Genomic DNA, 26,691 nt, shown 5'->3' with positions numbered 1-26,691 from the left:
GTGTAACCTTATACATTGGGAGGTACTGAACAGCCTTACTATTAGGTAATTGGGAAAGTACATACTATCGTTTGGGTAGATTATGTATGTATGCTTTTCTTATCAGTGCACTTCTCCTTAACACCTGCCCCTTTCAGATGGGACGGACCTGCCAGCGGATCTGTTTGCTCAGCAGGGGATCTCTCTGCTGATGCCCGCTGAGCAAGCAGAAGACAGGTCTGTGTCTGCTCCGCTGCTGCACAGTAGACACAAACACAGCCTGCTTTTTATTGTGGAGGGATTGGATGGAAACGGACCACCTGTCCATTTCCACCTGACTGTCATCCCATCCACTGAACGGATGGGGAACGATCCCCATCCATCAATTTTTGGCATACAGGATTGGATCAGATGCCAGCAGTGTCGGCAGACATTTGTCCGCTGACACCCACCAGTCCATAGAGGTCTATGGATGGTCCGATCGGGTCCGCCTGAAAAACTGACCAGCGGATCCGATTGGACCATTAGTGTGAAATGGGCCTTATAGTAGATGGCTGTGAAAGGACTACAGCTTCCCTTCAGTAATCTGTGGATGAGACCTGTGTATACATGGAAATAATAGATGGTTCCACTGCCCCATGTGTAAAACTTTAGTACTTTACAATATATGGCATTTTGAAACCTATTGGTTGGTATTTCTGTCTGCACGTGCAGCTTTATTATCAGATTCTTCCAGATAGCAGTAACTAGAGGTCACATCAAGGTGAGGCGACCTGAATAGCTGGTACTGGGCCATGTTATGCAATCCCTTTCCATTATTTCACATAATGCCAGTGTTTGCTGAATACTGCAGACTTCTGTTCTTTGTTCTTTTCTGTTCAAGTGTTTCATTATGCATATGCTTTGTTTGCATACATTAGTTTTCCAGTTACAAGTCTTTATCTTTAAGTTATTTACAGCCAGAATAGACATGAATTGTTTTGGGTTTGTACCACTAAAAATGGCCATAGATGGTTCAAATCGTGGCCGGTTTAGCAGGAACTGACAGAGATATGATCCATGTATGGTCTTGTTGATTGTACCCAAGTCGATCCAACTATTGACTCAGGTACAACAGCATGTTGGATTTTTAGCATGCAATTATTGCCAGAAGCTATAACTCAGTCAGTGTTGCAACTATTTTTCCTGCAACCCGTCGGTGCAGGAATAAAAATCGCACCATCTATGGCCTGCCTTGGGCATCTTGTTTTTTTGTTTTTTTTTTTTTCTAGATAATGCCTTGATTCTGGGATGTGGGAAACCCTCCCTTTGTGGTATTGTATACCGACAGCAGGGAGCCTTCCCCTCCATCACAATACAATGATTAATGTTGCCAGCTATAGCAAGCAGCACTAATTGGGAGAAATCTAACAGGCTGGTTTTACAACCAGCCTGCCCATACATGGATGAAAATTCAGCTGATTCAACAGCATTTCTTTCCACGTATAGCAGGCTTTAGCCTCAGGTCAGGAGATCATCCTACTAATGATGTTGCTAAAAATGCTAAAAGTGATTCTGTAACTTCAGAAAGTACTTTTATCACCCTACAGTTTAAGTACCCTGCTGTAATCCACAGTGTGGCTGCAGCTCACCCATAATACTATCCATGTTATTTAAATCTAATAAAACAAACCCCACTAGCTCCAATTAAATCCCCTTCATCCTTTTCTTAAAGCAGAGTTCCACCCAAAAGTGGAAGCTCCGCTTGTTTGGCTCCCCCCCCCCCCCTTCCACTGCCATATTTGACACTTTTTGGGGGGAGTTCGCCACAGTGAAGTGAGCTGGAAGTTCAGCCCCCTCCTTCCTCCCACAGTCTCCTGGGAACTTTCAAAGATCACAGAAGACTGCCGGGCCAATCAGTAGATGCAGCACGACTTGCGCATGCACAGTGGGCACCAGGCTGTGAAGCCGCAAGCTGTCACAGCCTGTTGCCCACGGTTAAGATGCTGGCGCCGTGGAGGAGAGGAGGGACGGCGTGGGTTTTTGTTGCTGCTGACTTTTTATAAGCACAAAAACGGCTGGAACTCTGCCTTAACACCTCACCCCCCTCTCCCACTTTTGGAGGGTTTTTTTGTACTTGTTTAAGGGGGGAGTGGGTACCAAGTTTTTCAGTTCCCCGTTCCCTCCGCTCCAAAGTACCATGTGATGCAGTTGCAGTGTGTTTTCAAAATTCGTACATTCACAAATGGGTTGAAAACACACGGCACAGAACTGCATGTGAATTTCACAGGAACACACAGTGCTTCGTCTGTATGATTCCCAGTGTGAATCAGCCCTAATCGACATAATATATTATAATCAATTCTGAAAATAATTGTCCACTATTTTCATAATCTACTAGGCTACATTCACACTAGCGTTTTGTGGAGACGACAGAGAGGTGTTTGGGAAGCGTTTTTACCGCTTCCCAAACGCCTCGGACAATTCTGCACATTGCAGCACATGGTGCTGTTCTAACGGGAGCGTTAGCGTAGCGTCGGGGTAAAACGGACGCCTCTGGTCGAGTCAGGAGGCGTTGAAGCCTTGTATTTTAGTCTATGGTGCCGCTCGTTTGCGGCGCATTTGCGGAGCGGTAACACCATTTAAACTTCATTATAGGCGTTTGTGGGGCGTTTTTAATGCTTGGCAAACACCTAGCAACTGTTGCTAAACCGCGCATGCGGCGTTTGCGGAGCATTAAAAACGCTCCGCAAACACCGGACCGACGCCTGCCAAACGCTATAGGGGCGTTTGGCAAGTGTTGGTAAAACAGTCAAGTGTGAACGAGCCCTTAGTTGGTCAACAGATTAGTTGTCCTGCATACAGAATGCTTTATTTGTTTACATATCAGAAAATACAGTCCAGCACACATACAGGTCAGTACACTGTTCATATATGTCAGTAAGCACCTGAGCCTCATGGGACATGTAGTTCTGGGCAGGAGAAGAAAGTGATTCTAAAGGCAGAAGCTTTTTACTTTACTATAGCAGCGCTCTATACTATACTTTACGGCTTACTATAGGGGCACTCTGAGGGCAGAAGCTGCAGTGGGGGACCCCAGAAAAGAAGAATCGGGGCTGATCTGTACAGAACTATTACACTGAGCAGATATAACAAGTTGTTTAAAAAAAAAAAAAACAAAAACAAACATCTAACGTTTACAATCACTGTAAAGGGCTCTGTGCAGGAAGATCAGCATCTGAACCCAGAGAAGCTGGAGACTGATAGATTGGAGGTAAAATAAGGCATTACAATTACATTTAAAGTAAAAGTGTACCAGTATTGTGTATTAAATTTAATATCTTTATATTAACCACTTGCCTACCAGGCACTTATACCCCCTTATTTACCAGGCCAATTTTCAGCTTTCAGCGCTGCCGCACTTTGATTGACAATTGCGCGGTCATGCAACATTGTACCCATATGAAATTTTGATCATTTTTTTCTCACAAATAGAGATTTCTTTTGGTGGTATTTAATCGCCACTGGGCGCTTTACTTTTTGCGCTATAAATTAAAAAAGTGCAAAAAATTTGAAAAAAAAAAAAAAGTTTCTTTGTTTCTATTATAAAAATTTTCAAACAGGTATTTTTTCTCCTTCACTGATGTGCGTTGATGAGGCAGCACTGATGGGCACTGATAGGCGGCACTGATGGGCACTGATAGGCAGCACTAAAGGGCACTGATAGGCAGCACTAATGAGGTGTCACGGATAGGCGGCACTAATATGTAGCACTGATAGGCGGCACTGATAGGTGACACTGATGATGGGTACTGATAGACGGCACTGACTGGCATCACTGCTGGGCACTGACTGGCACAACCCCTGGGCACTGACTGGCAGCACTGGTGGGCGGCACTGGTGGGCAGCACTGGTGGGTGGGCACAGGTGGGTGGCACTGGTGGGCACAGGTGGGTGAGCACAGGTGGGTGGCACTGCTGGGCACAGGTAGGTGGCACTTCTGGGCACAGGTGTGTGACACTGCAGAGTGGCACAGGTGGGTGCACTGCTGGGCACAGGTGGGCGGAGCTAGTGGGCGCACTGCTGAGCAAAGGTGGGCGGAACTTGCGGGTGGCATTGCTGGGCACCGATCATCAGGGCACTGATCATCAGTGCCCTGATGATCGGTGTCGATCCCCGCTCTGACAACTGCCGGTTCTCGGCAGTACTTTCCTCACGATCTGACAGCGTGAGGAAAGTGCAGCCGAGAACCGGCACTTGCATTTCCCTGTGATCAGCTTGTCATTGGACACCGCTAATCACGTGGTAAAAGGCTGGTATGATTGGCCTTTTACCACATCACGTGATCAGCTGTGTCCGTAGGACACAGCGATCACGGAGATCGCCGGGTGCGCGCCCCCTGGGGCGCACAGGAGAGCGCGTTCTGGGAGGACGTCATATGACGTCCACTCAGAACTGGCCGGCCGCAGTTTAGCCGTCATTCGGCTATCTGCGGTCGGCGACTAGTTTTAAAGTAGTACTAAAGGCTGTGACTTTTTTTCCACGGATACAGTATATACAATTTATATCCCCCCCCCATGCTTCATGTCGGAGTTTGTTAACATACCCCGTATATTTATTATTATATATATATATGATATGTTATATATTCTTACTTTCATTGTTTCACAGTATAACTGAATCCCTTATAGTAGTGATTATCTGTTATTTTTGTACTATAAAGGGCTAATTTTTGTTATTTGACTCCATCATAACAGATTGATTTGACCCAACTAATGATTAGAAAATTGAAGGAAGGTTCTTAAAATGAAAATGTGCTAAGCAGGGACTGGTAGATTGCATCAAGCTACCTGCCTATGACAAGGGAGTCTGTCATGTATTGTATTGTATTGTATTATATTACAGTCTAGTCTGAAAATCTGTAAAACACTGTTTTTTAGGTCTTCTTCTTTTTTTATTTTTTTTTTTCCTTTTGAATAAAAATTTTGATCTGAGTCTGATATGTACCAGGTTCAACCTCTAACTGTATATATAGCTCTTCTGTCTGTTATTCTGGATTAGATATTTTGTTCCATAGCAATATTCATGGTTATCTATATTTACCACTGCATGTGCATATTCAAGAATAAATGTTTTTTTTTTAACTTTACATATTAACTAAATTATATTCCACTCTTTTTAGAGGTTTTTATCCAATTAATCGAAACCATAATCGGCCAACTAAACGATTGTGAAAATAATCGTTAGTTGTAGCCCTACTTTAGTGTTATGTTTTACACATCCCTGTTTGTTTTTGCCTTTTACATGAAGTAAAAAAAAAATGGGATTATAAACAAATATAAAAAACTGATAGTTTGTGAGGCACTAGCTGGTAAGATGTATACAGTGGGGCAAAAAAGTATTGTCAGCCACCAATTGTGCAAGTTCTCCCACTTAAAAAGATGAGAGAGGCCTGTAATTGGCATCATATGTAGACCTCAACTATGAGAGACAAAATGAAAAAAAAATCCAGACAATCACATTGGCTGATTTGGAAAGAATTTATTTGCAAATTATGGTGGAAAATAAGTATTTGGTTACCTACAAACAAGCAAGATTTCTGGCTTTCACAGACCTGTACCTTCTTCTTTAAGAGGCTCCTCTGTCCTGCACTCATTACCTGTATCAATGGCACCTGTTTGAACTTGTTATCAGTATAAAAGACACCTGTCCACAACCTCAAACAGTCACACTCCAAACTCCACTATGGTGAAGACCAAAGAGCTGTTGAAGGACACCAGAAACAAAATTGTAGACCTGCACCAGGCTGGGAAGACTGAATCTGCAATAGGCAAGCAGCTTGGTGTGAACAAATCAACTGCGGGAGCAATAATTGGAAAATGGAAGACATACAAGACCACTGATAATCTCCCTCGATCTGGGGCTCCACGCAAGATCTCACCCCGTGGGGTCAAAATGATCACAAGAACTGTGAGCAAAAATCCCAGGACCACATGGGGGGACCTAGTGAATGACCTGCAGAGAGCTGGGACCAACGTAACAAAGGCTACCATCAGTAACACACTACGCCGCCAGGGACTCAGATCCTGCAGTGCCAGATGTGTCCCCCTGCTTAAGCCAGTACATGTCCGGGCCCGTCTGAAGTTTGCTAGAGAGCATTTAGATGATCCAGAAGAGGATTGGGAGAATGTCTCATATGGTCAGATGAAACCAAAAAAGAACTGTTTGGTAGAAACACAACTCGTCGTGCTTGGAGGAGAGAAAATGCTGAGTTGCATCCAAAGAACACCATACCTACTGTGAAGCATGGGGGTGGCAACATCATGCTTTGGGGCTGTTGCTCCGCAAAGGGACCAGGACAACTGATCCATGTACAGGACAGAATAAATGGGGCCATGTATCGTGAGATTTTGAGTGCAAACCTCCTTCCATCAGCAAGGGCATTGAAGATGAAACGTGGCTGGGTCTTCCAACATGACAATGATCCCAAACATACCGCCCGGGCAACGAAGGAGTGGCTTCGTAAGAATCATTTCAAGGTCTTGGAGTGGCCTAGCCAGTCTCCAGATCTCAACCCCATAGAAAACCTTTGGAGGGAGTTGACAGTTCGTGTTGCCCAGCGACAGCCACAAAACATCACTGCTCTAGAGGACATCTGCATGGAGGAATGGGCCAACATACCAGCAACAGTGTGTGCCAACCTTGTGAAGACTTACAGGAAAAGTTTGACCTCTGTCATTGCCAGCAAAGGATATATAACAAAGTATTAAGATGAACTTTTCATATTGACCAAATACTTATTTTCCACCATAATTTGCAAATTCTTTCCAAATCAGCCAATGTGATTGTCTGTCTGGATTGTTTTTCTCATTTTGTCTCTCATAGTTGAGGTCTACCTATGATGCCAATTACAGGCCTCTCTCATCTTTTTAAGTGGGAGAACTTGCACAATTGGTGGCTGACTAAATACTTTTTTGCCCCACTGTATGTATCAACCAGGTTTCTTACCTACACATGAAGAGCTTCAGGGTTTAGGACTGATGTAGAGAAAATAAATAATTTGAATATTTTTGTTTTTTCCTCACTTCCTGTTCTGTGACACCTGTGCCAGAAATGGGAAGAACACTTGTCCTCATTATAGGATGAAGCAGACTGCAATTTAAACATTGTCAGAAGTTGTAACCTCCACACTAAAATTTTTGTTTTCCTTTTCTTTTATTTCTTGTCCTGAAACGATGTGAAATGAGATCTCCCTATGCCTATGTTTTTGTTTTTTTACTGTGTTGGCTGTAATTATGTATTTTAATGATTAATGTTGGAATATGTAACTGTTTTTCGCATGGAATAAATGAAACAGATGTATTCTTTGAATGTTTGAGAATGGACTGGTGTAAACTATTATTTTGTTAATCAGGCAGACAGTTTCTTAGACTGGGGCTGCCCAGTTGGCAGACTTCCAGCTTCACTATTGGCCTACAGCCTCAATGAGAAATTTCATAGCTAGGGTTTTAGATGATATGAAATACTAAAGTTTGGTTCTCAGCCTTGATGTTTTGCTTTTCTGACTCAAGTTTATTTTTCTTTTTAGACATTTGTCTTCGTGTGGCATTCTTATGACTAGAACACCAAAAAGGATTTTGCAGGATGTTGGCGACCCTTGTATCCAGCACTGTCGGGGCTTTCTGGGATTTGCTGGACCATTCTCTAATAAGAGAAAGGAGTATTCAGAGAGAAGAATAATTGGGTAAAAAATCAATATATTTCAACTTTGGAAATTAAATATCCAGCTCTTTTGTTGTCTGCTTATTTGTAACTTTTTATTGTGTTTAAATAATTGTTTTATTTTTGAGTAAATATAAAGTAATAATTTGGCTGCAAATATGGTTGCTGCCCTCTTAAATCAAACCTGTGCTTTGTTTATGCAAAGCAAAAGGTTCAACTAAATACCATCCGTCTTCCTGTCTTCCGCTTGCTATGGGGGCACTGGTGCCTGCTCGCTCTCAAGCCCAGCTCTATGTGTCCATAAGACACAAAGAGCTGCTGCTCGACCCTGCTCTCTCCTCATTGGCTCACTGGCTGTGATTGACAGGAGTGGGAGCCAATGGCAGGGCAGGGCAGTCAAGGCTATCTTTCACATTGCTGGATCAAGAGGGGGCTCAAGTGAGTATAAAGGGGGGGGGGGGGGGCTGAGGCAGGGAGATGCACGCAGAAGGTTTTCTACCTTCATGCATAGTAGAGTGCATGAAGGTAAAAAACATTCTGCCTTTGCAACCACTTTAGGTAGACCTCTTGCTTAGGCAAAGCTATAGGTTCACCTGTGTGACAAAATTTTATTTAAAGTGGTAATAACCCCAAAAGTAAATGTTTATTGTATTTCCGCTATTCAATTCTTAGATGTGATGGCCACATTAGTTTTCTTTTTTGGGCCTTATTTCTTCTATTTTGATCTGGTGATCCTGCCAGTAAGTATGTTGTTTTTCAAAAAGACAAGCTCTCCTGCAGAATGTGTCGGTTACAATGATCAGCTTTTATTTATGTAAGACTCCGAAAGGAGAAAAACTTTGCTGTAACTGCTTATAAAATGTTAGCTGGAGTTTGGCTTCAATTTAATGTATTTAAATCTGCTAGTACATATAACACTCCCCTCTCCCAGACTGACAGTGCTGCTGCATAAAGGTGCACACTCATTCATCCAGAGTGGGGGCACTCTAAGGCACTCCACAGATCATGCAATTTTCTTTCCTTCCTCCAAGGGTGGAAAGAAAAAAAAATTACTTGATTCCCCTATCAACACAGTAAGTGTTGATGGGGGAATCCCTCCCTCAGTGCTATTATGTTCTGCTGGAGGGGAGCCTTTCCTGCCGGCAGAAAACAATGATTTGTGTTTCCAGTTATACCCAGGGCACTAATTGTTTGGGAACCAACAGGTTGGTTGTACACAAGATAATTGATTGATTTGTGTACAAGCAGGGTGTCTATACATGAATCAAAATTTGTTCGGTCCCTACTGAACTGGCTGAATTTCGATTCATGTCTGGCTGGTTTAATACAGGAGGTGTGTTAATAACCAGGTGAAAACAGAGGGGGCAAAAAAGGCTAAAAATTAAAACTAATGCAGTCACCACATCTAATGATTGGTGAGCTGCAATATATTACATTTTTGGTTTTGGGTTTATTACCGCTTTAATTCTAATGATGAAAAATCATTGCAGTTTTGCTTTCCAATCTGTCACTTTACTGTCAGCAGCCCCGCTTAACCTTACATAGGTATCAGCTAATTTAAAGAGTTTCACCTTGGACCCCGCCCCATTATTTATTGCTCCTCTTTTTCTTTTGCTGAGATGGCCACAGTGAAAATACCCACACAGGATCCAGCATTTTCCTACTGCGAGCCTCTTCTCAGCAGCCACTGCTTGGTCCCGCGCCGTCATGTTCATCTGTGATGTCATTGGTAGGCTGTGTCGGCTCTTACAGGTTCTAGCGAAGCCTAGCATAGCGAGCAGAAGTTTGGTTTTAACCACCTCCCTCCCGCCTTATAGTACAATGACGGGCGCAAGGTGGCTCTCTCGTTCTGATAGGACGTCATATGACGTCCTAACATTCTCACTGCGCATGCACGGCTCAGGGAGCGCGCAGCGTGGCGATCGCCGGTGCACTGTGTCCCTCGGAGACAGCGGATCACGGAAAGAGCAGAAGATGTCGGCTCGGTCATGTGATCTGCTGTGTCCAATCACAGCTGATCACATGTAAACACGGAAATGCCAGTTATCGACATTTCTATCCTCTCGAGCTGTCACGCTGACAGCTCGAGATGAGAGCCGGTAATCTGCTTTCCGCGGAGGGGACATGTACACTGATCATCAGGGCACTGATGATCAATGTGGCCCCAGAAGTGCTCATCAGTGCCCATCAATGCCACATATCAGTGCATACCAGTGCACATCAATGCCACAGATCAGCGCCCATCTGAGCTGCCTTTCAATGTCACCCATCAGTGCCACCTATCAATGCCAATCAGTGCCACCTATCAGTGTGCGTCAGTGCCAGTCAGTGTCGCCTATCAGTCAGTGCCGCCTATCAGTGCCATATATCAGTGCCATGTATCAGTGCTGCCTTTCAGTGCCCATCAGTGCAACCTACCAGTGCCTCCTCATCAGTGCCACCTATCAGTGTCCATCAGTGCAGCCTATCAGTGCCCATCACTGCAGCCTCATTAGCGCACATCAGTGAAGAAGAAAAATCACATATATACAAAATTGTATAACAAAAACTAAGAAAAAACTTTTTTTTTTCAAAATTTTCTGTGGTTTTTGGTTTGTTTAAGAAAAAATAAAAATCCCAGAGGTGATTAAATACCACCAAAATAAAGCTCTATCTGTCTCAAAAAAATGATAAAAATTTCATATGGGTACAGTGTTGCATGACCTCGCAATTGTCATTCAAAGTGTGTCAGCGCTGAAAGCTGGAAATTGGCCTGGGCAAGAAGGGGGTATAAGTGATCTGTAGGCTAGTGGTTAGAGAAAAAGAAGCCATAAACAAAATTTTAAAAAAAGAACATGATAGTTGTGTAGCGGAGAGTGGGTGGGATGCAAAGTAGCTAAGTCACTGAAATGGGTGAAGATCTGCTTTAATGCATAAGTAAAACCAGTACAAAAAATTTGAATGTTTCTTTATTAAGTGTAGGGGCTTGGATTTTTGACCCCTTCCCGCTTCCTCCTGGCGGCCCTTTAAGTAGATCCAAATGCCAGGAGGTGTTGCAATTACGTGAATGGCTCTAAAATTGATCTTGATGCTGATCACAAACAGTGACTGAGACCTGTGAACAGTTCAGCCAGTGTACAGTATTGGCACACCACCCCGAACGCCCCATTGATTTAAGGAGTCACATATAAGCATTATGGTGATGAGAAAAGGTTAATTAACAAAAAAAAAACTTCTCTCATCCACATGGGCCTTGTGCATTTAATCTTAATTGATATTAGATTTGAAAGCAAACATACTTTCCAGAACAATTTCTCTTTCCTTTTGAATGTATCTGCATTTACACACACACATACATGCTATTTGGTGAGTTTAGAATATCTAAAGTTCCCATTTTCTGAACGCTGCTAAATTGAATGCCCTTAAGTAAAACAAAGGCTACATTATCACATTTAAAATCACTACATGCATTTTATACACATTTAGAAGTTCATTTGAAACAGAAAATGAAAGGACCTTTAAAATCTATTTTACTGACTAAATTTTAGAGGGGGGAGGGTTATGTTTGTGGCACTGATAAGCTTGTAAATGTTCTACTAATCAGCTGATGTCCGCATTATGTGTGGGGAAAAATATGTATTTTTTTCCTGACTACACTTGTCTGCTGCAGTTTTTGTTCTGTCACCTTAAGTCATGTTGAGGTCTCGCACACCACCTAACTGCTCTGGTGCTGTCATCTCAGCAATGATTATCAGAATTTATCTGGATTCATCCTGCGTTTGAATTCAAGTGATGTACATGATATGGAACCCCTTTTTATATGTCTTTTCTGTGTCGCTGTTCAAAAGTGCAGCTGTCCTTCTCCCTCTTGCAAATATAGTTTTAATCTGTTATGAAATAATTGAAGATAATTCACAATCTGTCTGTTCAGCAACCTCTAACTTGGTGTATGCAGGTAGCATGTTGTTTTTGACTTATTTGAGTTACTGTTGCCTTTCTATCATCTTAAACCAGTCTGCCCATTCTCCACTGACCTCTGACATCAACAAGGCATTTTCGTCCATGCAACTGCTGCTCACTGGATTTTGTTCTTTTTCGGACCATTCTCTGCAAACACTAGAGATGGTTGTGTGTGAAAATCCCAGTAGATCAGCAGTTTTTGAAATACTCAGACCAGCCTGTCTGGCACCAACAACCATGCCACGTTCAAAGTAACCTAAATCCTGCTCTTCCCCATTCTGATGCTCGGTTTGAACTTAAGCAAATCGACTTTACCTCATCTACATGCCTAAATACATTGAGTTGCTGCCATGTGATTGGCTGATTAGCAGTTTGTGTTACCAAGCAATTGAACAGGTGTACCTAATAAAGTGGACAGGCTGTATGCGTATGTATATATGTATGTATACAGTTAGGTCCATATATATTTGGACACAGGCACAATTGCAGTTTTTTTTCAGGTATTTACCAAAACATATTAAAGCTATAGTTTTATATAATGGATATGGGCTGAAAGTGCACACTCTCGGATTTAATTTGAGGGTATGTACATTCAAATTGGAGGAAGGGTTTAGGAATTGCAGCTCTCAAGAGTAGCCACCCCCCTTTTTCAAGGGTTATAATCATAAATAAAATGTTCATTTTTAATATTTTGCTGAGAATCCTTTGCTGGCAATGACTGCCTGAAGTCTGGAACCCATGGACATTACCAAAGACTGGGTTTCCTCCTTTCTGATGCTTTGCCAGACTCTAACTGCAGCTGTCTTCAGTGGGTCTTTGTGCCTTTAGTTTTGCCTTCAGCAAGTGAAATGCATGCTCAATTGGTTTGAGATCAGGTGATTGACTCAGCCATTGCAGAATATTCCACTTCTTTTCCTTCAAAAGCCCCTGGGTTGCTTTTGCAGTGCGTTTTGGATCATCGTCCAACTGTACTGTGAAGCACCGTCCAATCAACTTGGCTGCATTTGGCTGAATCTGGGCTGACAGTATATCTCTAAACATGATGTCACATCATCAATAAACACCAATGACCCAGTGCCACTGGAAGCCATGCCTGCCAATGCCATCACACTGTCTCCACCATGTTTGACAGATGACGTTGTGTGCTTTGGATCATGAGCTGTTCCAAACCTTCTCCACTCTTTTTTTTCTTGCCGTCATTCTAATACAGATCTTAGTTTCATCCATCCAAAGAATGCTTTTCCAGAACTGGTCTGGCTTTTTTAGATGTTTTTTGGCAAAGTATAATCTGTTTTTTCTATTCTTCAGGCTTATGAATGGTTTGCACCTTGTGGTGAACCCTCTGTAGTTACTCTCGTGAAGTCTTCTCTTGATTGTAGACTTTGACAATGATACACCCACCTCCTGGAGAGTGTCCTTCACTTGTCTGGATGTTGTGAGTGGGCTTTTCTTTACCATAGAGAGGATCCTGCGAACATCCACCACTGTTGTCCGTGGACGTCCATGCCTTTTTATGTTGCTGAACTCACCAGTGCGTTCTTCTTTCTTCAGAATGTACCAAACTGTTGATTTTGCCTCTCCTAATGTTGCTGCTATTTTTCCAATGGATTTGTTTAGTTTTGAAGCCTTACAATGGCCTATTTCACTTGCATGGACAGCTCCTTTGAACGCATGATGTAGGTTCACAGCAATAGATTCCAAATGCAAATACCACACTTAGAATCAACTCCAGACCTTTTACCTGCTTAATTGATGAAGAAATATGGAGTAGCCCACACCTGGCCATGAAACAACTTTTAATTCAACTGTCCAATTACTTTTGGTTTCTTGAAAAAGGGGGGATGGGTACTCTTAAGAGCTGTGACAAGGAAATCTGGTGGCATCTGTCAAAGTGTGTGTGTGTGTGTGTTTGGGGGAGTTCTATTGCTTTATTAGACAAACTGGATAATGAAAATATGCGCCTGAACTTTCATTTATTTTCAGCTACTCCATGCAAGAGATGTACGAAGTGGTATCCAATGTGGAAGAGTACAAACAATTTGTTCCGTGGTGTAAAAAGTCCACTGTCGTCTCCAAGCGCACAGGATATGCAAAAGCACAGCTGGAGGTTGGATTTCCACCCATCTTGGAGAGATACACATCTATCCTCACACTGGTGCGCCCTCATCTAGTAAAAGTAAGTGAATTCATAATGTATACATCACTGTCCATTGACAGAGCAAAATTTACAACAAGGGTGACTAATCCCATTCATGCATTTATTTGAGTAGGTCTTGAGATATACTACATTTTATCCACAAAGTTTGTGAGGTTAGAGTAGATACCACGTGTTGCTCAATTAGAAAACATAGTCTGATAAAGTAATTAGTAAGTAGTCTGAAGCTTGTTGTTTTTAGCATTATTCCTTGAAAATCTGTTGCCAGCAGAAGTTGAGACATCTTTCACACATAGACTATGTTTGTTTTTTTTTTTTTGTGTGTTTTTTTTTTTTTTCTTCTATAATTTCCACATGCAATAGTATGTTCTGATTTGTGAGGAGCCATACACCCAAATGGATGTGTGCTATGAGATCAATGAAAGGCACTCACCAATAGATCATTCCGCCTGTACAAATAGCCAAAAACATCCACAACTCGGGGTTCCACATTTTGGCAACTTGTGGTGGACAGCCATACCCCAAGGTTTAAAATACTTTGTTATTCTAAACAGATAATATTGTTGGGTGTGTACAATGTATATTGATCCATTTATTTCTCTCAATTCAGTAGTCAGAGGTAATACAAGTTCGCTTAGGCACAGTTGTTTTCAATATTTGGTTTGTTGCAAATAATTACATGCACAGAAACACATGCAGTATTAAATTTGCCCACACATGTATAGATTATCAACAGATTAGGCTCATATAAGACCTTTTTCTAACAAAATTCTGCATGTGTGATGAACCAAAAAGAAATTGATACTGTGGAATAAGGAGTGCATTGGCACCCAGCATCCCTGTCAAATAATGCTGTCGCCATGAATGGCCAAGTCTGTTGAATATTGGGCTGCTAATTGTAAAGAAGCCTTAGATGGCATAATCTGCCAGTGTATTGGCAACTATAAACACCGCAATGACGGTGGGCATGTGTACAAGTATGTTTGTTTTATACTATAACATGTAAGCTATCACTGTTTTATACTATAACATGTAAGCTATCACTGTTTTATACTATAACATGTAAGCTATCACTGTTTTATACTATAACATGTAAGCTATCACTGTTGGGCTAATTGCCTGGTTATGATGCTGATCCAGTGGCTTCAATACTTTTTCAGCCACTGGCCGGGTGTAAATATGCAGATCAAATCTTCTCATTTCACTAGATGTCTTTTTGCCCTTGGTCAGAGACCAGACTAAAAAAGTTGAAATTAAATATTCTCCTTGACAGCCAGTTGAGTAGCTTTTTTTTCAAAAGGGGTTAATAATGGCATCCTGTATATTTGTTAGTGTTTTATATCCCTTTAGCACATGTGGTAACATGCTGTATATGGATATTAAAACATACACAGCCACAATGAAATGCAAATTAATATTAAAACTATTTTTTTACCGTAAATGTAACAATGCACTTATTCCCTTAGTGCATTCTCTTAAGCATAAATTGTATGTTTTTATATGTATATCGGATGCTATTGGGTTAATGTGTGGCCTGTATTTTCAGACAGTTTATATATGTTTTGCACCTCTGTAGACTAAGGTTACCAGATTTTTAAAGTGATATCCAGGGATGCCCTGCTGACCCCACACCCACAAAACAACCACACCTGATTTATAGTCAGACTCAAATCCACGCCCCCATATGTAACCTGCTTTCCATTAATCTGTCACAGACTTTTGGAACAAGAGGCAAGCATTCAAAGTATAAAGAATATAAATGCCTTGGGCACTATGAGTAGAGAAATTATGTAGTGTGCCATGGCAAATTGGGTGAGACCAGATTGCGATAACAGTGGGAGGGATTTAAAACGGTATGGGTAAATAAATTCTTACCCTACTCTGCACCAAGAGTAAGTAACACACAGTGTGCAGGGATCAGGACTGTGTAATAGTCAGGAGTGTGTCATGCCCAGGGTGCAGGGATCATAAGTAAGTAAAGCACAGACCTTAGGATGAAAGGTCAAGATCTGAGTACAGCTGAATCTAAAAAGATAGATATCTGGAGGTGATTTAAGTGCATGCTTTGTTGTTGTTGTTGTTGTTATTATTATTATTATACAGTATTTATAAAGCGCCAATAGTTCGCTCAGTGCTGTACATTACAAAGGGGGACAGAACATGTGACAGAACAATACCAATACAATGCAAAACATGTTCATGTTATAAATGTATAGTTTCATATAGCTCCCTAGAATCGGACCCCGAGGTAACTTATTCTTGATATTACAGTATAGGACATAAGCTGAATATTTATTCATAGACCCTGGGTTATAGGCTGCTAGGTACAGGTGATTGGACACTATCAAAGTTTTTGGACACACCCCCTTTGGGTGAACACCTATACCCTTACCCCACTCTATGGTACTTCGGTTTTTTTGCTAGCGTCCTTTTAGGTGATTGACTAGTTCTCCCTCGTGGAGAATTTCATTTGTTTTAACTAGTTCTTATTTACTTTAAATTCTTCAATCTACCCTTTAATAAACATCTTCACTGCCTTCTACTACAGCAACAGAAGTGGAGCAACTTTGGTAACTGAATACTGTGTGGGCACTCATTTTAGCACTCAGTTTCAGGGTGCTGTACAGGTCCTGGATTATGGACAATTCCTATAGTTTCCAGACTCTGATGTCCCCTCCAGGGGTATGCCCACCATGGCTGGCAAAGCCAGGTCCCATACAGGGACTAGTGATTTTAAGACAGGTTCATCCTGTTATCAGACTAATGTAGCCCTATAGCAAGTATGAGACTTCATTTCTCCACTACTTGCAGTACACTTGTTAACTGTTTTTACGATTAAAACTATCAGGAAACAGAAGTGTGTTTGACTTTACGCACTTGGGTGTTTTAAACGTTCAAACTTGATGGTAAAAAATCCACCATTCAGAGCTTAGTCTCAGGTGGATGACTAGGTGTTACAGTACACCTCAGGATGCCCTATTACCACCAACTTCTGCTCAGAGCCCTTATAAGGTACTCGGGCACTTCATCCCGCCTTTTTGCCTTGAGGACTTTGCTACAGGACAGTCGACACCTGGGTTGCTGCATTATACATCTCTGGACAGGCCTGCCCCATTTCATCACCGTACTTGAGGAATACCCTTTGATCGCATTGGTGGAAACCAAGCACAAGGGAATCTTGTCAAGAGCTTAGGCAAACAGTTGCTCTGCCAATGGGTTGCAAAGCACTCAACTTGGAGTGACATTGCTTCGCCTTCACCAGAGCAGGACCCTATGTTAACATCAGTCTTTGCATCTAATTCTAGCTCTAGCTTGGGCATGCAACCAGCAGACTGTGACCAAGGCAGATTTCTCTGCAACTTTGTCAAAATTCTTCAGACAACTCGTATCCTTAATGCAGCCATCACTGTCCAGAGCCCAAGAGCTCCAGGCTTCTTCTCCACCTTCTCTAGCGGAGTTGGAAGTGGAGCCACCTTGCTTAAAGGTAGACATTGGAAACTTTTGAAGAAAACCTGGAGGAGGTGTTAGACACGGCCAGAGATTACTTCTTCATCCCAGCCTTTCATACACCTGATGCTATGGTTTAATGCAATATGTTTGCCAATGTAGATATGCAAAAGCTTCAGTAGTCTGTCTTTATTTTTCCCAGTTTTGCCAGGAACAAGTGGAGACCTGCAAGGCTTAATTGTAATTACCAATTCACTCCTCAGACCTCTCCCACCCTTGGAGACAAAAGATATGTTAATGACCATTCACACCTCAAATTCCTCATGTGGACCCCCTGCCAGGTGGCCTTAATGACGCACTCCACCAGACACCTTTCCCATCCTTGGAAACAAAAGAAATGTTAATGAGCAACTCAAGCCTAAGCTAATTTCAACACATACTGCTGTCTCTACTTCTACTCTCTGTATTTCTCTGAAACAGTCTGAAATAGTTAATAATTTACCACTTTTCAGTGCATTCTGGGCATTTGGGAGGTTCTCCTGTGCTTATTTTTAAACAACTCTTCTAAACATAAACGCATTATGCAAATGCTGCTAAACAGGCGTTTTTTAACCTACGTTTTCCAGCAGTCAGTTTCCATCGTTCAGAAGGGTCCCGTGTACAATGGGGCCTTAAAGTTGTTTAATGCACTTCCAAAAGTCTGCCCTCCAGCTTTTCCTGCTTCTGGAATATCTAGACACCGCCCAAGGAAAGGGTTTTCTTCTGCCAAACAAGCTTCTTTCTCTAAGGTCTCCTTAAAATCCCCCAAAAAAATCCCACTGTGAGATTCTCTGAGAGTCCTAGGTCATGGTTGCCTCATTCTCCTAGATTGTAAGCTCGAAAGAGCAGGGCCCTTGACCCCCTCATGTTTTGCATTGTATTGTATTATTATTGTTCTGTCCCCCATTGTAATGTACAGCGCTGAGCGAACTATTGGCGCTTTATAAATACTGTATAATAATAATATAATAATTCAACGCTGTTTCATTTGCTTGATTCCACTCAAGGTCCCTCCAAAACAACATTCTGTTGGCTTGGAAAAAACCCTTTCCATCTCTTGACTTCTCTATGCTTCTTTCAAGCATGCAAGCAAGGAACTCCCTAGCTAGGTGGATTACCAATCCAGCTCCCCATAAACACTCTAGGGCTCAGAGCTCAGAGTTTCTGCACCACTGGACCCCCTTTCTCCAGGGACACCCAGTCAGCTGGCAATAACTCAATCCCACAGCAGTGGCCTATATAAATCAACAAAGTGGAATCAGTTTAGCGATTGTCTCTTGTAAGGAGCCCTTCCTAATCCTTCACAAGGAAAAAGTAGTCTTCTGCCCCAAACCCACTTTTCTCCCTAAAAATTGTATCAATCTTTCACCCTAATGAAGATCTACCTTCCTTGTGGTCTGCTCTCAAATTTTTTACCAAGATTGTTAGCTAGAGACGGACCCCTCAAAATGGGAACGAATGGTAACCTTACTGTGGACATTTACTGGTCAAATTTTGTGTGTAATCATTTTATACAATTGGCAGATAGTTATTTGGGAGTCAATTCCGTATATAATATCGGTAACATAGAGTTGGTGTATAAAGTATAGTGCTGTCATGTAATACTTAGGTTACATTGGTGTGCGGAAGATGTGAATATTTATATTTGGAACATGCAGACGCAACTCTGCTGTTGTGTGATATCCTCTTCTCTTCTGTTCATAAATCTAAGTTGGTCACTGCCAGGCTGGATACACTCCAGATGATTTTCTCTTAAAGGGTAAGGTAGTTTTCAAGGTCACAAGACAACATAGAGAACATATTACTAAAGAATACTTCAAGCCAGGAAAGTTGCAGCTGGAGAATACTTACATTCTAAACAATAAGGAAGGGAGGAATAAACTAGCATGAGCATAGATTGAAAACATTTTTTTATTTGTGTGGGTAGGGGAAACCAAATTTGTTGCAGAATTTACCTCCTTTGCAGTCTTGTAGAATGGTTGCCACTGGGACAAAAAGTAAGGCGACATCTGTTTTTAAAGTCCTGGACAGCAGTGAAAACTTGAGGGGTTCTAATCCTTACATACTCTGTCCAAAACTAAGCAAGAAATTATGGCTGGACATGCACTTTAAAGTGCAGGTAAACACACAGGCTGCTAGTTAAAAACCCATCCTTTACAGTTTTCATTTCACCTTTACAGTAGAATAGTTATCCCACAAATACATGAAAAACCACTTTTAAATCCAGTAATTTATGAGCTCACCTGTAACTGCTTTCTGCCCTCTGTGATCTGAGCACTGAGGGTGGAAGCTCAGAGCCTAGTCTTGATGATCTGCTTTTGCAGGTCTGCTGAGGGAACAGATGACAGTGAGGCTCTGTGAAAGAGCCTCTGTCAATCGCTCTGATCCACCCTGTGAGGTGCTGCTTGTGATGGAGTCCAAAATATATATAAAAGGCACACGCTGTTATTACATTTTATTTGAGAGACTGTTATGTATTTTTAAATGTTTTTATCGCCTAGATGAATACCACAAATAATAATTTTTTTTTTAAATATTCATTTGTAGGCTATCTGTACAGATGGTCGACTTTTCAACCATTTGGAGACCATTTGGCGTTTTAGTCCTGGCATCCCTGGCTATCCTCGTACCTGCACTGTAGACTTTTCGGTATGTTATATTTCATATATCCAGCCTTATTAAATTGTACAACACTGTTTTCAAAGAAATTTTATTTAAGAATAAATCTAAGCAGCCAGTCTAATTGTTGTAATATAGTCACAATTTGCATTTATTGTTTTCTGATAAGCCTTCAAAACATTGCACCCACAATCAGTAGATTGCAGGTGTAATGTTAGGCTAATGAAGACACTTCCCATATGGGGAAAAGCTGAAGGAAATGTCAATGCACTACGAATGTTCTCATCAGCTTCCTCGCAGTTCGCTTAGAACTACAAGCCATCTGCCGCAGTGACAGACGGGACTTGTAGGTCATTCATTCACAGACTGCTATGAATGATGTGAGTGTGTGGGTGGAGCCCAGTAAAGCTGTAAAGGAGAGGATCCCTCGCCCACTGTCATGGGGGATTCAGAGGGGCAGAATATGGGTGTCATGTATATAAGTGGAGCCTGCGCAGTGGACTGTGGTAAACATGACAAATAAATGTATTGGCTGCTGCTAGCAATATAATAAATGTGTATGTGCAAACAAATGTGTAAACTAGACCATAAATGAAATCTGCGCTGCCTCTGGTGAAAAACCACACTGCAGTCAAAAAATACACTACAATCAAATAGGTGTAAGATGTTCAATGAAGTGAAAAAATGTTTATTAGTGAAATAATGTGCAACTCTTGTGCCAATCCTAGCCAATGTAAATATATAGCATTCAAATGTTATACCATAAACAAACATGTACACAGTGCATTAGATATGCAAATACTAAAGTCCCAATCCTCTGCTAACCACATCAGATATGAAAGTCCCAATGTGATTCACTTCCCCATCGGCATCCAATGTGAAAAGGGTGAAATAGTGATCAAGGAGCGTGTGTAACATTTTTAGAAAGATGGTTGTCTCTTCTCTACTTAGAAAAGCTTTAAAACCCAATAAAATATTACAAAAATTACACTGCTCAGCAATTTTAAAAGAGCAGCCTTTCATGCAATACTCCTTGCAGACATACCCCTCTGCAGCCAAGGGTCAGTTTTCGAGTGGGTTGAATGAATCCCTCATTCAGCCAACTTGTGAATCTAGGACATGCCTCAGGGGGGCGCAATCAAACGGACTCTGGTTTACAGGAAATTGCTGCTGGAACCAGTGTTCATATGGCTACATGAGCATGTTCTCATTCAGGACTGTCCACTGCTGGAGAAAGAAGACCTGTGATGATATGCGACCAGACCAAGTACCCATCAGAAAAAAGGTGCATGAACAGAGAATTAGAAAAACAGAACTGGAAGGCAAAAGTTTGAAATTAGCCAAAATTGGGCCTTAAAATGGGCCTTTCCCCCTTTTTACTAAAAATCACATTGGCAAACTCTTCTGTATGATGATGTGAAATCATCTTGCATTCATTAGTTAGCCACTTGCCCTTTAGAGGATTTATCTTCCCCCCCCCTTCCTGACCAGGCCATTTTTGTGATATGGCACTGCGTTACTTTAACTGACAATTGCGCGGTCATGCAACGCTGCACCCAAATGAAATTTACATCCCTGTTTTCCCCACATATAGAGCTTAGTGAAAATGGCCACCATAAGAAGAATGGAGTGGATAATTACAAAAGCAAAATGTGCAAAAAGCCCCCAATTATCTATAAGTGTCTGTTTGTACATCACCATTACTAAACCTTTCCAAAGGTGCTTTTGTTGTAATTTTATTTTTAAATGGATGATGTTTCTGTTTGGCCAAAGGCAGCATGCTTGGAACTTCAGCTCTGTTGCCCAGGGTGAAGACTACTGCTTCCACTACATTTTTAATGTACATTTCCAACCCTGATCTTACTATCGGTTAGTAAGATCATTGGTGGTCAACTTTCTTTATATGGGGGCCTCAAGTGCTACCCGCGACATCACCAAAGGACCACACATAACATTCACTGAACATAATATTAAAGAAAAAGGTCATACTGCTGATATGCAACAAGAGATGTTCAAAGCGTACAAACATGCTGGAGGAGGTGGTCAGAAGCTGCATTAATGCTGTAAAGTGGTTGGAGACTGGAGGCAAGTTTCAGGAAACTGCCATAGACTAGAGACACATTACTTTAAACTGCTAGCAAACTGTGCTCTTATAGCCCCTTACAAACCCATGCAGTCACATTTTTGCTTCCTATAGCACAATTAAATATCTCTTGTGCCACAGCAAAATCTATTATAAAAGATCAGAGAAAAAAAGAAACCTAAGAAGAGGTGTGATATAGAAAATTAAGAGTGTGAAATAAATCATTAAAAACAAAACTTTTAGAACCAAGCCTAATGGCCTATTCGTCTGTTTCCCAACAAAGTGTAAAGGCCCATTCACACTCAAGAACAAGATAGAGAGAAAACAGGTGGCGCACACACCTAGTGCATTATCCAAGGTTTATTGTAGGAATTAAATCATAAAAACATACTCACAGACGAAGCATGTATCTAAAAAGCATAGAAAAATGACAATGGCCACAACGGCGGGCAAGGTGTTCTCACTGTCAGTGCGGTCAAATGGCTGACGTGTTTCAGGGACGAATCCCTTTCCTCAAAGCTGATGACCAACCTCTGATGCTGATGCACGATGAATGGAAAGTAAACTAAGAGCCCTGCTGTTGAGGCATCATTAAAGCACGCCGCCACGCGTTCTCTGGAGTAACTCTTCTCTGTCTGGCAATCTGATGGACATGTCTGGGTTTGGCAGTCGCCAGGAGACTGGTACTTGTCTGACTGCATTGTGCCAAGTGTCAAGTTTGGTGGAGGGGGGATTACGATGTGGGGTTGTTTTTCAGGGATTGGGCTTGGCCCCTTTAGTTTCAGTGAAAGAAACTTTTATGGTGTCAGCATACCAAGACATTTTGGACAATTTCATACTCCCAACTTTGTGGGAACAGTTTGGGGATGGCCTCTTCCTGTTCCAACATGACTGCGCACAAGTGCACAAAGCAAGGTCCATAAAGACATGGATGAGTGAGTTTGGGGTGGAGGAACTTGACTGGCCTGCACAGAGTCCTGACCTCAACACGATAGAACACCTTTGGGATAATTAGAATGGAGACTGCGAGCCAGACCTTCTCGTCCGACATCAGTGCCTGACCTCACAAATGCTCTTCTGGAAGAATGGTCAAACATTCCCATAGACACTCCTAAACGTTGTGGACAGCCTTCTCAGAAGAGTTGAAGCTGTTATAGCTGCAAAGGGTGGGCCAACTCAATATTGAACCCTACGGACTAAGACTGGGATGCCATTAATGTTCATATGCGTGTAAAGGCAGGCGTCCCAATACTTTTGGCAATATAGTGTATGTCTAGCAAGACAGGAGGATGTTAGTTACATGGCATAGGCTTCATGAAGCAGAACCGCCCTGCGCATGTGAGAGGAACAGGGTGCAATTTGGCTGTATTTGATTACAGAGAAATCGGACTAAATGATAAATATAGAAAATAACTCTGTTTTTGAGTATTTTCTGGATAGCATTAGCAGTTTAGCAGATTAGTGTCGCGTATCTCGTGGAATATCTCTTTATTGCTGACCATGTTTTATGCTAGTAGCTTCTGCAAGTGATGCAGTAAGTATAAACTCTGTTTGTGATGGCTTGGAATAGGTTTTGTACCGCTTATGTCATTGTCAGTGGTCTTACGGTGTTGGAATGTTTGTGGTTTAAGCACTTGATGAGACAAAAAAAACAGACTTTCTTCAATTGTAAGAGAAAAGCTTTTAAATGTTTGCAGTTATAGACAGAAAGATCTACCTGTGCATGATTGCCTGTTTCTTTTACTTGTAATGTATTTTTTCCGGACAGTGTTTTGGTAGCATTACGTTTTCATTTAATACTTATAAATCACTGTAAAAAAATTGATGTCAGATATTGGGCATATGGGCAACAAAATAAAACGGTGCTTTTTCACTATGTATCAAGTGTCTCATGGCACCTTGTGTTTGCGAAAGTGTATTTGAAGCTTTTGCTTCAGACTGCATCTGGTTCTGATAAGCATGGACTGCAACGTGGGTCTGTGTTGATGCTTTCCACATGAGCATCTGCTTCCAGCTCTTTTCTTCTAAACCTACATTGTAGTGAATGTTTATATATGAAAATAGCGCAACGCCCAATTTAAATCCACTTTTTTTTTTTTAACAATACTTGAGTTGATTACTTTATGGTTGCTTGTATCTTGCGCATGTTCATAATTTATCCTTTTTTTATTTTTGTTACTCTGCTATATCCTTGACCTCTTTTTCTTTAAACCTTCCAGATATCCTTTGAATTTCGTTCTTTGCTGCATTCCCAGCTGGCCACTGTCTTTTTTGATGAAGTTGTGAAACAGATGGTTGCGGCTTTTGAGAGGCGGGCAGGGAAGACTTATGGTCCAGAAACACCAATACCCCAAGAGCTCATGTTTCATGAAATTCATCAAACGTGATGACCACATACTGGCTACGCTGCAAAGGAAGAGACCGTGATAGGACGTCTAAGCCAGCCAACTCAAAGTCCACATATAGTATACTGAACATGAGTCTCAAAACTTTGTGCACTCACTGGGATTTAAGAGCTCAGAACCACACCTAGGTTTATTTTTGTTGTTGTTTTTGTTTTTTTGTTTTCTAAAAAAACAAATATTTATTTAATTTCACATCTGATAGTGCTGAATAATATATGTATAAGTTATCATCTGTGTCCAGTGGAAGGAGTGAGGTGAGCATGCTGCAGCTGTGGAGGGTGTTTTATGTGTGTGTTTTTTACTTTTTAAATCTCGAGTATATCTGAAGAGAGGGGGCTATTTAGTTCTTGGTGAAAGGACTTTTATCTTTATATGCAAGAATAGCACACTTTAGGAGAGCGGGGCTATGTGCACGCTATGGTAGACATTTTTTTCTTTAACTGCAGTGCAGCAATCAGAGGTTTATCTGTTATGTGCACTGTTACTAGCCTTAATCTTTTTGGTCACATAGCACCTCTATCTGTTTCACTGCATATAATAAGATTTTATTAAATTGTTTCTCTCCCAGCCCCCTGAATACTGAGATTAAAAAAAAAGTAAAGCTAGTGACTTTATGGAATCTACAATCTTTCAGCTAATCTACAATAGTTCTTAGTAAACTTGCATACTTTTTCATGAACGAGTACACTCGGAATGCCCTAAACTACTTTGATTGGGTTGTCTTGAAAGGATATATATTCATGATAGCCGTACTTTACAGTGGATACAAACTACAGTAACACAGGGCTCTAATACACTGTGACAGGTATTTCCCCTGCCAGTGTGTGACACAAAGCAATCTATGCAATAGGGTGCTATAACAGCAGGATAACTCATGCTGGGAGACATAGGAGCCTTTGTGCCAAATGGACCTTTGCAGCTATGGTGCTGGATTTGGGGCTAGATGAAAGACTAATAGAGACAGAATGTGCCACACCCCAATACTGTATGCATGGGAGCCTGCAGCTGGAATCCAGTTGGCATTAGGGACTCCAAACTTGCTGCAAAGTGAGTATAATTAAACAAAGGGTTTGGTTCCCTGTGTCTTGAGTGTGATGTGTAGTTGTAATGTTATAAAAGTTAGAGAGTATGATTGTATGCATGCATGCTGAGGTACTGAGATCACATTGGATTAATGGAAACAAAACAGACATTCACCCTGGACCCAAAAGGCACAAATGGAGATTCAAAGCTGTGGGTGATTGTGGCAAAACAGTTTACAATGGAGTGCAATACTGCTCATTCCACTCCTGATGCTGCCTGAACCTAGAGCTTGCAGAATGAAAAATCATCCTGGTAAATGCTTTGGTATGGTTTTTGGTAATGTTCTTCCTGTAAGTTGGCAAGGCTGACTAAGCAACACTGTGGAGAACCTTTATGCAGGCCATAGACGGTTCGTTTATCGGCTGTTTTTCGTCTGAAAGAATAATCGGCCGAATTTCGCACCATTAGTGGGGCAGTGTCATCAGCCGATTTTTGCGGTTCCTCCTCATTTCTTTTATCGGTCATGTTGAAAAACAGCCGATTTTCACAATCATTAGTGTCAACAGAATGACCGATGTTTTCTTTTTCGGCCGATAAATGAACCGTCTGTGGCCTGCATTAAACTCAGTTTTAGAAAGCGGTGACCCTCTGTTGCCTTGTCCTAGGTGCAAGGAGAGAACAGGGACCACTTGTCTTCAATTATTCTGCCTCAAGCCTCTCCCTGATTGTAGCAGAGGTCATGTTTGCTTTTAATGTGATGGTAAAAATAGATCACCGGTCTAGCCATGTCCTTGTGAGACAGGCCGTGTCTTCACCTCCAGCCTACGTGCCATTGTCATTATTCCTGTCATGTTTAGTCATTGGAACATTTGCTTTTCACAGATAGAGCTGTAAAACAAACCAACAACAGGGACAAGCATAAATAAAATGTTTGTAAACATTACATGTGTATGGTGGGGTAACTTGTTTCTTTATATTAACCAGGTACTTGTTAGGTTTCGGTTCACTCCTGCCCGCACTGTGCATGAGGGTTGCGGGTGCTGGATATGCAGCTGTTCCTGCACCCAGAACCACATTGCGCTGCTCTTAAAGAGACGCACGGTACTGCCATCTATTCTTAATGTCACCCCCACACATCTCAACCCGCAGCGTGTTATGCAATTTCCATGCAGCTGTGTTTTGAAAAAGGTGCATGCAGAAAATGTAGGCTGCACAACCCGCACAAGTGTGAACCTAGACTGACTGAATATGGGTGCGTAACATGCAAATACCCATGTACTGCAGTTTTATAATGTGACCGC

At 41.7% G+C, this 26,691-nt stretch overlaps 1 protein-coding gene across 1 annotated transcript in view; it reads left to right on the top strand.

Moving 5' to 3' along the window:
* The window catches only part of COQ10A (coenzyme Q10A), a 46,903-nt gene extending 20,570 nt beyond the window's left edge, over positions 1 to 26,333 (top strand). Inside the window, exons 2-5 of the mRNA XM_089679848.1 lie at positions 7,547 to 7,702; positions 13,603 to 13,795; positions 19,808 to 19,909; positions 24,182 to 26,333. Coding sequence (XP_089535974.1) covers positions 7,547 to 7,702; positions 13,603 to 13,795; positions 19,808 to 19,909; positions 24,182 to 24,349 — 619 coding nt within the window. The 3' untranslated portion in view covers positions 24,350 to 26,333. The remainder of the gene's footprint in view (positions 1 to 7,546; positions 7,703 to 13,602; positions 13,796 to 19,807; positions 19,910 to 24,181) is intronic.
* Positions 26,334 to 26,691: the final 358 nt, after the last annotated feature.

The sequence above is a fragment of the Staurois parvus genome, unplaced genomic scaffold (assembly GCF_062004578.1).
Source record: "Staurois parvus isolate SC_StPar_1 unplaced genomic scaffold, SC_StPar_1.0 ptg000017l, whole genome shotgun sequence".
Lineage (NCBI taxonomy): Eukaryota > Metazoa > Chordata > Amphibia > Anura > Ranidae > Staurois > Staurois parvus.
The sequence above is the reverse complement of the archived record's forward strand: the minus strand, read 5'-3'. Positions and strand labels throughout refer to the sequence as shown.